This window comes from Plectropomus leopardus, chromosome 4, assembly GCF_008729295.1.
Source record: "Plectropomus leopardus isolate mb chromosome 4, YSFRI_Pleo_2.0, whole genome shotgun sequence".
NCBI classification, from domain to species: domain Eukaryota; kingdom Metazoa; phylum Chordata; class Actinopteri; order Perciformes; family Serranidae; genus Plectropomus; species Plectropomus leopardus.
Window position 1 is genome coordinate 5,789,507 of NC_056466.1, and position 17,481 is coordinate 5,806,987.

Sequence of the window (17,481 nt, forward strand, 5' to 3'; positions counted from 1 at the left end):
CATAAATTTTTAACAGATTTTTAAATGGATTCATTTTTATTTGCATCTATTTATTTTTGTTTATTTATTTCTATATGTTTATCGTATGAAGTTACTATTATTTTCAGATTTCTAGAATGACTTTTGCACTTTTTAAAATGCATTTTACAGGGAATTTTTTTTTGTGGTCTTTATAAATTGATGCATTTCGTTAGCATTTTCTATGGTCTATAATTCTGTAAATTTTTTGCACATGTATTTTATTGTTTGACTGTAAAAGGGTTGACAAACATTCCAACGAGAAATACATTTGGACCCATTTATTACATTAATGTTGTCAGCATCCATACTGGAGTTTTAGTCTATTCTATCTAATGTGTCTAAGATTTTAGACATTTTAGGATATTTCTATGATACAGGACATTAGGAGCTTAGTTAGGACCTCTGGGTGCAAGTGATCGTCCACAAGCACTTTTTTTTTTTTTGAGAAAAAAAGAAGCTCTATTTTGATGCTGTTTAATATGAATATCATATATCATATAATATCAATATGAATGTTAGGCTAATCATCAGTACACTAGTTTTTGTAGGTGAACAAAATGTAGATGTTTTTTTTGTCAGTTACACTCCAGCACAGTGTTATATGAATTATATGAGTAAACCAACCAGATATTCCTCGTTGTTTTTAACTACTTCCAAATTGCAATTTAAAGAAATGTGCAGACAGGCGTGTGGAATAAGAAGGGACAAATGTTGCATACGCAGACCAAGTGAATGGTTGGACAGAGATGATGCATGGGTGGAAATATAGAAATATGAAGCTAATAATAGTATTTCATTGAAGCATTGTACCTCTTATTAGAGCCAGGCTGCCTGCCTGGATATTTGACCTTTTAAGGAAACGGCTTACTGGAAATGGCATCTGAATCAAAAAGATTCACTCAACAACCTTCTGATTTATTATCCTAATATCTGGATGGCCTTTGTGGATAATCCTCTTCGATATGTCATTATTGTCATCTTTGGGAAGTTGCGTCCAGAGTGAATCAGCAGGTAATCCCCGCTGCAGATCACACTGTCCTTGGAGTGAATTCTTAATAATTTACTTGTGCACAACCCACCTGAAGACTTTTACATCAGGGAAAATACTTAAGTAGGCTACAGCGATACAGAATTCAATGTTGTCATTTGAGTCTGAAACTGATGAAAGTCATACTGCCTGCATGCGTTCAATTTAGACTGAAGACACTGTTACAGTACCAGGAAAATTATAGAGGTTTGATTTGATTTGAACTTTATTTATTTCGTAGATGTTAAAAAATAGAATGAAATACAACAAGGATATAATATAGTTATACACAAATGTACAAACATATCCGCAAAGGAGTGGGAGTAAGGAAAAAATTATTAACTCCCACCCCATCTCCATCAGTTATTGAAAAATCAAATGCTTTGCATCCATTTTATACAAACAATTTTTTTTCTATGCAATATTCTATGTGCAACATATTTAAATTGTTATTTAGAAACAGAAAAAAAAGTGCAGAAGATAGAGAAAAATATAATAATAATAATAAAATAATAATAATAATAATAATAATAATAATAATAATAATAATAATAATAATAATAATAATAATAAATAGTAGTAGTAGTTCAAACCAGTGCAACACCATACCATAATCCCTGTAAACACCTGGTGACTGTCAACCCCCTGTTTTTTTGCCATGTATCTACAAAAAAATCATATCTTTATACATTTTAGAACTGTTTCATGTTTGAGCAAACATTAGACAATTTAGGTCAATATACATGTCTATGCAACAGTTTGGTAAAGTTTAACTTAGGTTTAAAATTTATGGAGCTAGAACAGGGACACTGAAAAAGGGAAAGACTGGCACTAAAAAAAGTAATGAAAATAAAATTAGATTTAAAAAGATAAACCACAGGCATTAAAAATATTTTATTTTGATGTATTTTTTATTTTTCATTCAGTGAGTTTTTTTAGTGACTTTTTTCTTTTCATGTCACTTATTTCAACGTCATTTTTACAAAATATTATGCTTATGGTTTTTCTGTTCATTTTTCAGTTTGATAAACTTTCTGTCTTCTGCTATGGCGTGGAGGGGTGACACTCGATAAGAGAGGCAAGGAGAGAACAATTTAGGCTACATATTATCTGCATACTGGAGAGTGTAAGTCTACGGCATGACCACACATCCAGCATATGCTTCATTTTCAGCTGAAGAAAAGGAAAGTCATGTCACATACTGTCATGCCATGCCAGTATGTGGGTCCTGAACATTTCCCGAGACCCAAAAATTAGAAAGAAATTAGTAAAAAGTACAAGAAAATTTGCCGAAAAAAAGTAAAACACATACAAAACAAAAAACAACACTTAACATATATATAATTTTGTAACTTAATTTCAATTATGATAATATTTTTTCCCCTAGCTTTATAAAAATTGAAACTGAGAAAAAGAGAGTGAAAAAAAAACTTTAATTGAAAAACTATTCAAATAAAAACATTTCTTGCCTGTGTTTCATTTTTCATTGTAACGTTTTTCCAGTGCTTATGTTTCCTTTTTGCAATGCCATTTTTTGGAAGGACAATTTACTGCCACTGGTCTAGCTCCACAAAATTACCCTCCTTCTTAACACTGGCTATTTGTCAGGAAAAATGGGGAAAAGTAGTCAATATTAATTAAAAAAATAAATGCAAAATTCAGGTCACATTGTGTTGCTTTATTTACATTCAATTTAAAGTTCATTACATATCCTCAGTAAATTGAGGGTACACTTCAAGTATTAACTTATACAATCTTACATAATTTTACATAAAGCACTTTATAAACAAGCATATTTAAACGTAAACATACACAAACTCCACAGTTTTTGAAAATTAGTATTTTCTTCGTGAAATACATTCAGCAGAATATCTAACATCAGGAATACAATCGAAATACTCTGTTTCAATATGTCTCTCCCTCTGGTGTTTATAACAATACAGCTCAGTTCTTCCACATTTATTTAATGAGCAAATCACTGTGCAATTTATGTTTTTAATGTCCAAGGCTGGTGAAAATGAAGTTGAGAAATAAAACTAAATAATCACTCTGTATCACCCATCAGGACTGAGCACTGTGGTCATTTAGTGCAGCCTTCATCTCTGCCCTTTGTTTCTGTGAGAATACAATAATAATAATAACAATAATAATAATAAGGAATGTTCACTTATTGTAAGTAAAACAGAAAGTTTATGTGCAAAATCATAGCATTAGCTAGCATCCATTTGTAAAGTCAGATAATAAACTCAGTTGTAAACTTTAATGGAGTATGAAAGAGATATTTTGATTGAATATGCATTTCTGAGGTGGACCAGCCAAGAAATGTCAAACTGTCTAATCTGATCGGCTCCGCAGCCACAAAGTTCCCTCTGCGTGTTTTTACGTGAGTCTCTCCTTCAAAGAGTTCTTCGTAGGTTCAATGACCTTTTGACATCCACAAAGTGTAGTCCCTCTCTCAGCTCAGACCTGGTTGACTTCATTTTTCTCTGAGCTGGGAAAAGACGTGGGCTCCCAGCGGCCCAGTATGTTACCCCTCAGTCCTGCCTGGCACTTAGCGATGAGGTAGATTTTGCGGAGAACGGTGCGGCGCAGCAGGATGTAGACCCAGGGGTCGAGAATCTGGTTCCACGTTGCCAGCCTCACGCCCATCACCATCAGGGTTTTATAGCTGGACAAGTCCTCTCCGATGGATCCTGTGTGTAGGAACGGATCACCGTCAACAGGCCAAAAATCTGCAGGCATGAAAAGTTAAAATTACTCAAAAATAACAAACTAGTTCCTGAAATGATCTGGTTTATTTTGACACAATAAACTAATGTCCTGGATAAGCACTCTCACTTCTGTACCAATATTGTTGAGTGGCAGCAAAAGTACGTTGATTCTTTTTAAAATCTGTAACAGCAATGTGTCATGCAAGAAAGTTTTAATGTTAGGTAACATTTTTATTTGAATTATCTGAACAATGAAGTGGTCACTGCAAAAACACAGAGCTGCAGAGAGGTAAAAAAGTGCATGTTCATGTGTCCTGAAGGTGATCTAATATGAGATGGATCCGTTTTTTTAATTTCTTCCAGAATTGGCCCTACTGACATTAGAGTTGATACTAAGATGAAGACTTTGTGTGTATCCCTTCCTTCTGATTGTTCACTGGATGCATTATTTGTTGAAATTATCAGTATTTGTTTTCATTATTACAGTTTTCCTATTTACTTGCCATTCATTTAAGCAGATTATTATTTATTTGAAGCCCATTTCTGTCCCTTTCTTTTACAATTATTGTTTCTACAAAAAAAAGTATAAAGAGTAAATCCAGCTTTTTTTACATAATGCCAGATCAGGCTGTACAACACACAGTCTTATGTTTTGTTTTTTTATATAGTGGCAATATTTTTAATCTGCTGCTAATTATGCACTCGTATTAAGCGGCATAATCCTGGGCGATAATCCTTTCCACAGATGCAGTCAGTAAAAATACTTAAAGTCCCTGCACATCCAAACAGGTGTCTTCAATCACACTGGGTTCTGCTGGAAATCACATGCTGTAAATTGTCTTGGCCAAATGCAACAAAACTGATAAGATATAATGTGAAAAATTACCATGAAGTTGGCATAAAAAATTGCCAACTTCATGGTAATTTTTCACATTATTAAGTCACGTTATTAAGTAACACAAATTATTTCTTATTAATAAGATTATTTAGACTATTCAGATGAGAAAAATGATCTTTTAAGTATCCCAATTTATTCTTACTTACACTACTCTTGAATATATATCTTACTCATGATGCACATATATTGTACCTACACGCATACTTCTTGTGTGTGTGAGTATATATATGTGTACTCTCCTCAGAAGTAGTAAAAATATTTCTGATTCTGATTAGTTTGTTTCATCTTCTTATTTCACTTTTGGTTTTGTTGTCAGTGTGTCTAGTTGTGACTGTATGTGAACTTAAAGTCAGTAAATAAAGTGGGGAAAATCAGTCTTTTTTTAGACTCACTGTCATAAGGCGAGCTCTGATCAAACCTGTGAAGTGAACTTTTGATGTTATATTGATGAGTTGATGCTGCTTTCTAATGCTGATATTTGCATGTACAGTAAAAGACTTACAGTAAAGTTGGCTTACAGTAATACTTTTTATAGTAGTTTTACTTTTGCAAACCAACTTAAAGGTGACATCAGTCTGACCTTTGACTGTACCTCCTGACACTCACCAGCAGAGGGCTCCAGCAGATACATGAGGTGACCATGATGCCGACCAGCTGCACCACCATCTCTATGTCATGGGACTTGGTTGAGTGATGGTAACCCGGCTGCCTCCTGAGCCGAGCGAGCACCAGCGTCAGTCCGCTGATGGTGTTACACACCAGCGCCACAGCCAGCGAGGTCAGACCCAGTCCAGAGAAGAGAATCACGAACGCCACATCCACCTCCTGAGTGTCACTGAGCACTTTGATAAAGCACCAGGTCCCCGGCTCCTGATAGGAGTAAGAGCCCAGCTGAAAGAAGGGCAGCATGGCCACACACAGAGCCACCAGCCAGATGATGGACAGGCAGATCTTTGCACGAGTTTTGGTGACCAAGGATGAGTGTAGCAGCGGCTTAGTGACGCCCAGGCAGCGCTCAGCAGCCATGGCACAGCCCATAAAGAGCGGACACAGGCCGAAGAACACCATGCTGCCACCCAGGAACTGACACATCCTGTCAGAGGAGTTAAAGTCCTCGGGGTGCACACCTCCAGACAGGTAGAGTCTGAGAACCAGGGCACCTGGGATCACGTGGCCGACAAAGTCTGTGACCACCAGTGACGTGGCGAACAGAAGGAATGTGGCTTTGGTGCGGCGGGCCTGACGGGAATGGGCATTGGCGAGGATGAAGAGAGCCACGATGTTGGAGATGATTCCAAGTGTCATGGACAATACGACCACGATGACGCCGCTGGTGGTGGGCTGCACCAAGGTGAGGTTTCCCTGCTGCGACAGGCCTTCAACAGCCAGCCCGGCCTCCACCCTGCCTCCGCTGTTATTAGAGAAACGAGGGAGGAGTGGGGAGGCGGAGGAGTTGTAGTGACTCAAGGCTAACATCACCGTGCACTGAAGGTCATGAGATCGAGAGGCTGCAAGAGAGAGAAGATCAAATTAATATAAAGTATATGAGCTGTGGATTTACACAAGGTTGTAAGTTTTGTTTGGGAGGTCTTCCACTGGAAAAGTTTGACTCTAAGACTTTAGGTAGACTTTAGGTATATATACAAGATTTTCCTTAAAAATTAAAATAGAAGGCAGGTTTCCATTAACCCTCAAATTACGCAAATTTCAATTGCAAATATATAATATGCATCATGGAAACATCAATTTTGAAAGAACTCCCATTTTTCACAAAAAAGTTTTTACACTTGCATGAGGTAGTGTGTCAGGCGATTCAGAAAACTGCAGTGGAAACACTTTTTTCACTTTTATAGGTCACATGATGCTATGGCTCTGCACTGTCAGTAAGAACTGGCTGCCTCAGGCATGATGCAGCAGGAGCTACAAGAGGTGTTATTGCATCACATAACTCTTCGAAAGTGAGCAGATTGTCTGGAATTTTTGAATTCACAGTTCCTTTGTGAAATCGTGGACTATCACCTCTCAGGAATTACTCATACATGGCCACTGATATACATTGCCTTTCCATTATCACTTGCATGACACACCTATGTCGCCTTCGATTGAAAATAACGACCACTAGTATAGTTAAATAAACCTGCTAATGTTTTAAACATCCATTACCAAGGAGCAGTCGCATAATATCACTCAGTGGAAACGCCAGTCATTTGGCAATTGTGTTTTATCTACATTTCTGAAAAATTGCTTAAGTTTTGTGAAAACCTGTAATGGAACTTGCCTTGTTATGTTACATATCGTATGTTACACACACTTCAGGCTGATAAGGCTGTGTAAACATCATTCCTGTTACGCCTCTTTTGCTACTGCAATGCCAGCATGCTGTCTAAAATGGCACACTGAAGTGTCATGACGCCATGATGTTCAGAAGAAGGGACTCACATGCTATCTCTATAAAAAAAGGGATAAAGAGGACACAGCACCTAATAAAGGCATATATAGAAAGGCGAGATGAGAGTGAATCTGGTTTCCCTTTTACTTTTGCTGGTGAGTTTGCTTAAAAACAGTAACAAACAATCCTGCATGGTAAACCTTTACTTTCTGACATTCTGGTGAATTTTTATGCACAAATTTGTGCCTTTTCTGCATCAACTTCTGGTCTAAATTACTTTAATATTGTCAAAGTTCTCTGCTACTTTCATGTTTTTAGTAACTGCAACAAATGCTCATGTTCTTAATAATGAGGAGGACATGTCTCCTGCGTCCTCCCTGGAAGCAACACCTATGGATCAACACATTAAAAAACTGTAAACATTAGACATATATCAAGATATCCAGGTGGAAATAAAGAAAAAAATCAGCATAAACAAGTGAAAAAACATAATGAAGGCAAATGTTTCCATATAGGGCACAAGTGCTCACCTAATGGTTTGACTGGTATGAAAATGATGTGAATCATACGCTGTGGCCACAGTCACCATATCTCAACTGAATGTGCATCTGCAGGAGGTTTCACAGCGACATGTAAGTTAAAGCACCTAATATGGAATTTATTTATATTTTTATGAATGGTGCTAAACGTACTGAGAAAATCTTTAACCCTTTGAAACCTGAAGAAATTGGTTTGATTTATTTTTTAAAAAATTGGAAAAATTTAACAAGACATGGCTTAAAATGAGCAAGAAATTAGTAAAAAGTTACAAGAAAATTAGCTGAAAATAAGCACAAAAGGTAGAAAACAGTAACAAACTAAGAAATAACCCCAAAAAGTGATGAGAATTTAATTCTTTTTTAAAATTACATGATTTTGTTCTGGAGCATAATTTTAAATATTTATTATAATAATTATGAATAACATTTTAAGGGCATTTTCCTTTTTAAAAAAAAAAAAAAAAAAAAAATTATATAATGTCTCACAATTTGTGGGACATTTCCTGTGAAGTTATTCATTGCCTTTTTTTCCCCACGTTTAAAGAAAAAAAAAAATCAAAACATTTCACTCATGTTTCAATGGGTTAACACGCAGCACTGAAGCTGCTCTGACAGCTAGTGGCAGCCCAACACCAATTAAAGAGTCATGAGTCAGAGTATGTTGTCTTTTAAAATGTGTCACCTATATGTACATTTTCTTCAAAATGAAGATTTGAGGACTTCTACTGAGGACGGCTGAAGATCTAACTAGAACTTCTTCTAAAATCCCTTATGACCCTCATTTCACAGCTGTTCACTTGTGTACAGCATCCAGCATGACACATCAGAACAAAGGTAACAGTCAGAGCTGCAGCGATGCATGTTAGAGAGGAGACTCTGATCAGTCAGGTTTGGTTTGGACGGAGGTCAAACACAGGTCATAAACAGCACAGTACTCCAGCAGCAAACCTACAAAGAACAGCATATTAAACCCACTGCAGCTCAGCATTGTTTGTAGGCTATACTCTGACTTTACATATCAGTGACTGATTTCTATCAGAATGAGTCTTTTTTAGCACTAATTATTGATATTTGATTATTCAATCAGTTTTCTGTCTTCATTCTATCTCATTTTATGGAGTCCAGAGTGATATAAAGAAAGTCTTAGCTCATTTCTGCATGTTTGTATGCAAACATCAAAATAAACACATTTAGTTATCCTAAAATAAATGAATAAATAAATAAATGCATGTATTGACCTATACAGTTTGCCACGGATTAGATTGTCAATCGTGGAACAAATGTCATTAGATGGTGGGTTTGAAGAAGCTTGCACGGTTGCGTCGTGCAAGAAACTATGCACAAGGAAAACATTTTATTTGTCAAATATTTTAACATAAATGAAATCCGTCAAATATATACACTATGTCTTAGGCGATTTTTTTCTTAATTAAGTTTATCATTAGCTTTAAAATGAAGAAATGGCTCACCACTACATAGTTCCTTCTCAGTCCAGCTGAACAACCAGAAAATAGTTTAACTCGTCAGATATCCACAAATACTCCACAAACAGCGTCTATGAAAAAAATAGCAAAGTCCACAAACGGATGAAAAAATGTCTTCGGAAGTCACGTTTCCCCTTGGTAAAGTCCAATGCATTGAAGTCCGGAGTGTTTCCCATGTCTGGGTGCTTTCATGGTGGTGTGCAGGTTATAAAGGATCCCCACTGACACTCACAAACCGACTCAGGGTTTTATGTGTCCTCAGTGTGTGTGGGCGTCTCTGCTGCTGAGCTGTGCGCCCCCTGACTCAGTCTCATCCTCGCTGCTGCGCTTTCTGTCACTTCTCTCTCTGTTACATTAACTGTACGATCAGTAAGTGCCGTTTCAGTGTTGTTACTCACTTAAAGTGTGTCACCTACATTTCTAAGAAATTATCTCAAATTGGCCTGATTTATCTCCAGGCAGCACACTGCGCAAACCAGAGCTACTGTACAAACGTTGTAGTCTTTTAACAGTGGCGCTTCAAAAGGGGGGCCAAGGGGGGCCATGGTGAAAAAAATTAGAGGTTGACATTTCTGTCTTTTAACCCATTTAAACCTGAGTAAACTTGCTTACTTACTTTCAAAAACATTGGAAGACACACATTGAGGAAGAAATTACCCCCAAATTAGCAATTAATTAGTAAAAGTATATATATTATATATATTACATATATAAAAAACTTTAAAAATTAGACAAAAAAGAGGAAAGCAAAAAATACCCCCCCAAAAAATAAATAATATAAATATAAATATAAATATCAAAAAATACATAATATAAATATAAATATAAATATAAATATAAATATAAATAAATAGATAGATAGATAATAATATAGAATAAATAAAGTTCTGCCACATAAAAAAAACAATATATAGCAATTCTGAATCCAGTGTTGTTGTTTTTTAAAATCTAAATCTACTAATCTCTTTCAATTTGCAGAACATTTCTTGGCACATTGCCTTTTTCCCATGTTTTCAAATAAAAAATTATACCAACTTGCTTAGAGTTCAGAGGGTTAAATACCTGTGAAAGGCATCTGAACACTGCGCAAAAAAAGGAAAGTCAGTCCAAGTGTCGAAGGGTTAATCTGCTTTCATACAGTTACTTACTGCCTCCAGTATTTTCAATAAGGGGAAGGCGACAGAGGGGAAGCTGTTTTCAACACAGCGGTCGGAAGCAGTTGCATGCACACATACAGATTTTGCTCTGTCGTGTTGAATTTACTGTGTGAACTTCTGGCGGTTGCCACCTGGCTTTGGCTGATCAAATAAGATAAGATAGAACTTGATTTATGTTAAGGGAAATTGCTGTGCAGCAGTTGTAGTACAAAGTTAGAGTGCAGATACAAATCATGCAATAGAGTGCCCCAGAGATTACTTTTTTTTTTAAGTAACTGTAAAAAAAAGGCTCTGTGGCAAACAGATGTTTGTGATACTTGCAAGTTTTGCTCAGCAAGATAATCTTCACAAATGAAAACCACTTTTAGAGTTTTTGAAGCCTAAATGCAATCCCCAGGAGTAAAAAGCTAATTTTAGAGTATTTACTGACAAACTTTATGTCATAAAACAAAACGTGAAAGTCTCTCAGGCTTGTGTTAACCACAGACCTTTTTTTCAGGCTTTTAATCAAAAACCCACTTAAAAAAAAACAATGTCTTTGACACATGCTGAAATGAAACTAATTTCCACATTTTAGGACTCATTGCTGGGGTTCTCTATGGAAACTAGTTGTATGGGTACACTACCCACAAGAAAAGGCTTATTCTTAGTAAATGTTTCTTACTTACAATCAATGTACCCCTTTAAATTAAAGCTATTTGTCTTTTTAAGGAAAAGGGCAATCGGCCTATTTACACAACAAGTTGCCTAACGTGTAGATTAAACGTTAAAACTGGAGCTCAAAACGTTATATCAGTCTACGCACATCAGATAATTAGTAATATTAACTGTAGAAAAAGAAACTAAAGTATATCAATATGCAGTTCCTTAACTTGAGTTTTCACCGTTATGTTCTTCAAAATTGTAAACTTATTTCTTGAAAAACAGGTATGGCTTATGATTTTTTTGACCCATCCCAAGATTTTTAGGGGCCCAATCTGGCCAACCTGAAATTCTGAGAGTGCCACTGTCTTTTTCATGTCAGCAAAATGTTTAAATGTGCAGACTTGGAAGTGGAACAGTTCACAGCATTAGGACTGGATTTTCTTTATGAGCAGTTGTAGTCGTTGTTTGGCTTTTTGTTTTCTGGAGCCTGGATCAATGTGAATATTCAATTTCATAGACTACATTCTTTTTTTGCTGTTTGATGCACAAATCTGTGCTCAAAATAACCTCCGAGGTATCAGTTTCCCAGAAAGATCCAGTACATGCTGTCAATGTGCTGTTAGAGGGGTTTTCTATTTCAGTTCTCTGAATAAATGACCTCAGTGTAAAGAGGCAGGTCTGTTATTTAGAGGGAAAAAAGCTCAAAATGATACCGTGGAACTGTGAGGTATTTTGTTTTGCGTTTGTACTTTAAATCCGAATACCTGGATGTTATGCAAACTCATATGGAAAAGTATGGTAAAGTCATATTCGCCCTCATGGAAGCTCCAGATGTTCCTCAAGGACAGTACTGTTAGTCCTAAAGGTTTTTGCAGCTGCATTATGGAAAACATGTCAATTTTTCTTTGGTTTGATTGACAGGAAAACCACGAGGAGCCATAATGTATTTCTGATTCTGCTCCTCTCGCTGCATACTGGGGACAGGTGGTCATGTTTGCTTTTATTTTATGGCGACCTGGCAGCCAGCTGGACGCATTCTTGCACACTTTGTGGTTTGGAAACAGGGTTAAAGCAACATCTGAGAATTGGCTGCTGGTTAGGGGGACAGAGGGCAGAGGTGGGCACTGACATATAAAGTGGTTTATTTCTTTATTTTTAAAAGAGAGGCACCTGCAGGAAAGGCTCTACTGGTTGGCCACAGTGTAAAAAGTCTATTAGAGAAACACTCTTCATAAGGGGAGTTGAGGGGAGAGCTCGCCTGTTGAAAGAGGTTTAGAGGGTGAAAATTACAAAACATTTGACAGCAGCAAAAAGTGAGCAGGGATTCACCCAACACCAAATAAAAAGCAATGAGTGATTAACACAAAATGTAGGTTTTTGTTTTGGGGGTCCTCTGCCAGAAAACTTTAACTTTGACTTAAAGGAACATTGTGCAGGATTTGAGTCACCAATTTGGTCTTAAAATTGGTCTGCCGCTTGGCAGGCATCTCGCCTGGGTGACTTGCCATCCACCAACTCCTCCAAGTCAGCTCATATATACTACCAATTTTGAAAAAACTGATATGATGGACTACGTATGAAGGATGCAAATGTAAAATCCCATCTCACAACTTTTGGTTCTAAAAACGCTGAGGATGGTAAAATGCAATTGTTGCGATGTTTTTGTAATTTTTTTCAGGTTTTCTTTAGTTCCCGGAATGTTTTTCTTAAAGGTTAGGGTCACATTCAGAGTGTCATGGCGAGGAGAGGTGTCTAGGTCACATGGCCTATCGACAGGGGTTCCTCAGGGGTCGGTGCTTGGTCCCCTACTCTTCTCTCTGTACACCACCTCACTCGGTGCAGTGATCCGCTCCCATGGTTTCTCCTACCACTGCTATGCTGATGACACTCAGCTCTTCCTCTCCTTTCCACCTGATGACAGAACGGTCTCAGCTCGGATATCAGCGTGTCTGGCTGATATCTCCACATGGATGAAGGAACGCCACCTTCAGCTAAATCTGTCTAAGACCGAACTCATGGTCTTTCCAGCTTGTCCATCTGTTCAGCCTCGGATCAGTGTCCAACTTGACTCGAGCCTACTTGTGCCCACAAACTCAGCCAGAAACCTGGGTGTCATGATTGATGACCAGCTGACCTTTAAGGTTCATGTGGCCTCAGTTTCTCGGTCTTGTCGTTATGCCCTATACAACATCAGGAAGATCAGACCCTTCCTGACCCAACAGGCCACACAGCTTCTGGTTCAGGCTCTTGTGATCTCACGCGTTGACTACTGCAACTCTCTTCTGGCAGGCCTCCCTGCATGCTCACTCAAACCTCTTCAGATGATCCAGAATGCAGCAGCACATCTGGTCTTCAACCAGCCCAAAAGAGCACATGTCACCCCGCTGCTAATTTCTCTTCACTGGCTTCCAGTGGCAGCCAGAATCAAATTCAAAGCACTTCTCTTGGCTTACAAAACAATCACAAGAACTGCTCCAGCCTACCTGGAATCCCTGATGCAGGTCTACTCTCCTACTCGCCCACTACGCTCTGCATGCGAAAGACGCCTGGTGATTCCAGCCCAGCACGGCTCTAAATCTCTAGCCAGACTCTTCTCTTCTGTTGTTCCCAAATGGTGGAACAAACTTCCAAACTCTGTGCGTTCTGCTGAGTCCCTTTCTACTTTTAAGAGACAATTGAAAACTCAATTGTCTGTGCGGCACTTCTTCTGCCACTAGACGGCAATACCTGTGACCAATCACACCTGAAGCACTTTTTGCACCTACTAAGGGTTTTTTCCTTAAGTCTAAATTCTTGCTTGTGTTGTACGTCGCTTTGGATAAAAGCGTCTGCTAAATGAAATTGTAGAATTGTAGAATTGTAGACATTCTCTATAAACACCAAAAATATTTCTTTTTTTTGTTAACATATCACATTACATGACAGATTCATAAATAAATGGTCTCCAATCTCAGGCCTTAATAACGCGCTCTTAATGTTGCCTTGAAAAAATTTTTCCTTCCTCGTTGATCTGTCAACTCTCAACATCACCTCAGACTGTTGCAGTTATAACATTACATCTTAGTCAGTATTTAACCTTATAGGCACATTATTTTAAATGAAAAACATCCTTAAAATATTCTTTGAACATTATATTAAAATGTTTTCTTCAAAAACGTGTTGCAACTTGTAGGTAAAGTTAGCCAGTGTTGTGGGAACGTACCCTGCTAGCTGGGATATTTGTCTTTTGCAGTAACATACCTTTACATACATTTACATATATTTTGTCTGGCGACTTGCATCATTGTTGAGATATTTTGCGTGGCTAAACAAAAAAAAAAAATACAGGAAACTGTTTCCATTGACATTTTTTATAGTAGAAAGACACAACAACAGTCAAAAACAAGAACAGCTGATTGTGAATTTGTACACATTCACATTATTGTTTATTTTTAAGCCCACAGAAGGAATTCGGAAAGAATAAACATAGCATATTGAGTAGTCACTGCTGAACTACATTGTTTTGTCCTTTGTTGGCTTATCAGCACATCCACATGTTTCAGTGTCTGCTGGACTTGGACTGAAGGGCCAATTATTTATGTCTGATTGTCTTCCTTTTCTGGTGCCCATTTAGACACTAAGTGCAACAATCAAGCTCTTGGCCGACATGTATGTTTTCCCTCCGGCTGTGAAAGGAGACCCTGTTGCCCCCATTTTCTTCATCAGTTGCTCTTACAAATGGTGCCATTTGGCCTGTGCGGTCTGCTGGCTCTTCCAATACTAAGTCTGAGGTTTATTGGTTTGAGGCTCCTTCTACACCCTTTCCCCTTCCACTGACCACATAGTTTAAAAAAAAAAAAAAACCCGGTCTGCATACCTGGTGATCTTCGAAGCACTCTGAGAACGGGGAGCCCTTCACATTGGAAAAGTTCAGATCTCTATCTTTTCGTGAAGTTTGACATGTAATACTGAAGGAAAAGCTTTTCTAGTTGCATGTGCACACAAGTATTCGGTCTTGGCTTCGAAACTCAACTCTCCCCCACCACAACTGTTGAACTGTTCCTCTCATCGCCCATTTTGCCAAAACCTTCTGCAGAGCACATGCCTGTATGTCAGAGAGATTGAGTATTTCTTACCATTTGAGTCGCTTTGAAGCTGACAGGAGTTTGCTTTGCTCTCCAATATTTGAAATATCTCGTCTAGAGAGTAAGGAAATTTAGGCCTATGACAGTAATTTCCACAATTGCAAGGTGCTAGTTTCAATCAAGCAATGGGACATCATGTAAATGTATTCATGTGGTCGTGTGCTGGTGCATTCCTCCCTGACGTTTTAATGAGATGTTGGCCATTATGAGTGGAAAGCCACACGCTATCTGTCTGGGCGTCTCAGAAACTACCGGCCAGAAATGAAACAGTGGAATGTTTGCATGAGATTATTCAGCGTAGAGAAGAGGAGACAAACATGCAGTCAGAGGCAGAAACGAGTTCAGCTTCTTTTCCCTGATGAAACACACTCTCCTCGTTGTGCAAATTGTTTAAAAACTGCTGTCTGACTGTCTGGCTGGAACCCAGAGGTCATTTCTAATAATCAGTTACTGTTTTGCCTACTGTGTGTGTCTGCAAAGATGGGAGGGAGAGCGAGCAAAATCAAATCATTGTGAAATCCACAAAGTTGTTGTCATGGGCGGATTATGAGACAATGGAGTCCTGGGCACAGATATGCAAAGGGCCCCACCACCTTTCATACACAGGACAGGTGGTTTTCATCTATTTATGCATCTGATTGTTGTTTTGTGTCTCTTTGTGGACACTTGCATTTCATTTAGTTCATTCTGTTTCTTTGGGATAATTTTATGTGTTATTAAAGGTAATTTTTAGCGTCTTTAAAGTATTTTTGTTTCTTCAGTGGTCATTTTGTGTTGCTTTGTAGTCATGTTATGTCTCCTTTTGGTTGTTTTAGGTCTCTCTTTAGCCATTTTGTGTCTCTTTGGGGTAATTTTATGTTTTATTAAGAGCAATTTTTAGTCTCTGAGGTACTTTTTTGTCTTTAATAGTCATTTCATGTTGCTTTGTAGTCATTGTATGTCTTCTTTTGGTTGTTTTAGGTCTCTTTGTAGTAATTTTATGTCTTTGTGTCACATTTACGTCATGAGGACCCAGAAGCAGACGGACAAAATGGCTGAGCTCTTTATTACAACAGTGAAATGTGCAGGAGAAAAATGACTGGCTGAGGTGAAGGGTTATCTGTGTTCTTGTGGTATCTTTGGCTGAAGGAGTGAACATGGCAGAGATCACAAAGAGGTCAGAAATACAGCTGGACTGAGCTTGCAACAAACCGTGCTCGACAACAATCTGGGCAGGCAATGATGTAGAGCCGCTCTCTTGTAGGTATACGGCTTTATTCCAGGCAGACGTTTAGATTAATGAGTGCCATCGGGTTTGTAAAGTGAAGGAGTGCAGACTGGGGGGAGAACAGAGGAAAGACAAAACCAAAAACACAGTACTCACACACCAAACACACAAAAGTGACCGGACAAAAAACACAAGAATCACACTCATGTAGACACGCAGGGGTCACGTAGGGCCAGCTGTGACACTTTGGGTAATTGTGTGTATAATTAAGGTCAATTTTATGCTCTTTAAATTAATGTTGTGTCTTTTTGGTTATTTTGTGTGGTTTTGTGGTCATTATATGTCTCCTTTCGGCTGTTTTATGTATCTTTGTAGTTATATTGTTACTCTTTGCGTTTTTTTATCGCTTTGTGGTCATTTTGAGTCTCTGGCAGGTATGTGTTAATTTGTGAGACGTGATAGAGGTCATGGGGGACCTTAACACTTAAGGCCCCTGAGCCTTTTCCAGGTAGACCCATTCATTGATCCATCCATGGTTCTCATGCATTGTGTCCATTGCAAAACTCAAGTTTAAAGCAGCAGAATCTCCTGTTTCTGGGAATAATGTTCAGAAGTACTTGTGTTTACTCTTTTGCAAAAGCTTCAAAATTCATGAGTAAGTTATTTATTGATGTTTTTATGTGGTAGAGCAAAATGTTAAAGCTTTTTAACCTTGTGTTTACCGCTTATTTCAGGCATCTAACCAAAAATCCAATTGACTTAGACGAGGTAACTGGAAGTGCAAAAATTCGAACTCATTTTCCGAGTTTTAGGATTAATTCCTGCAGCACATTTTTGATGAAGACATTTTTTCTTGTTGTTTGCTGTCCAATAGATTTACCAAAAGCCCTTTTTCTTCTTTAGGGCAGCATGTTAATGGTGTCCACTCTACTCTGTCACTGAATCAGGAGTAAACAAGAAATTGATTGTGATATCTATTTCTATTGATTACTACCGGCAACATAATAGCACAAAATACAATCGTATCTTTCATATTTAGTCATGCTCAGATATTATTACAGACATACAGGTAAACGGAGAATGGTTATAAAGTTCATATGGCTCAATATTCACAACTGTTGGACAGATTCCCCACAACAAAGCAGTGTGATTTTTCTTCTGTTATCAGTATTCGGCTGTCAAGTCGCATCAATGGCAAAATTTGTTTCTAAATGACGTCTGAATGACGTCTGCTCTGGAGGTTATAAATCTATCACCATGCTTCGTCTGCTGCATGTCC

The 17,481-nt window shown here is 37.9% G+C and overlaps 1 protein-coding gene across 1 annotated transcript; it reads right to left on the reverse strand.

Moving 5' to 3' along the window:
* Positions 1-3,250: 3,250 nt before the first annotated feature.
* ptger1a (prostaglandin E receptor 1a (subtype EP1)) lies at positions 3,251-7,609 on the reverse strand. Its single transcript, XM_042485753.1, is given in 4 exon segments — positions 3,251-3,745; positions 3,748-3,780; positions 5,264-6,165; positions 7,577-7,609. Coding segments are annotated over 3 exon segments (1,140 nt in total). The 5' UTR covers positions 6,134-6,165; positions 7,577-7,609; the 3' UTR covers positions 3,251-3,508.
* Between the last annotated feature and the right edge of the window lie 9,872 nt (positions 7,610-17,481).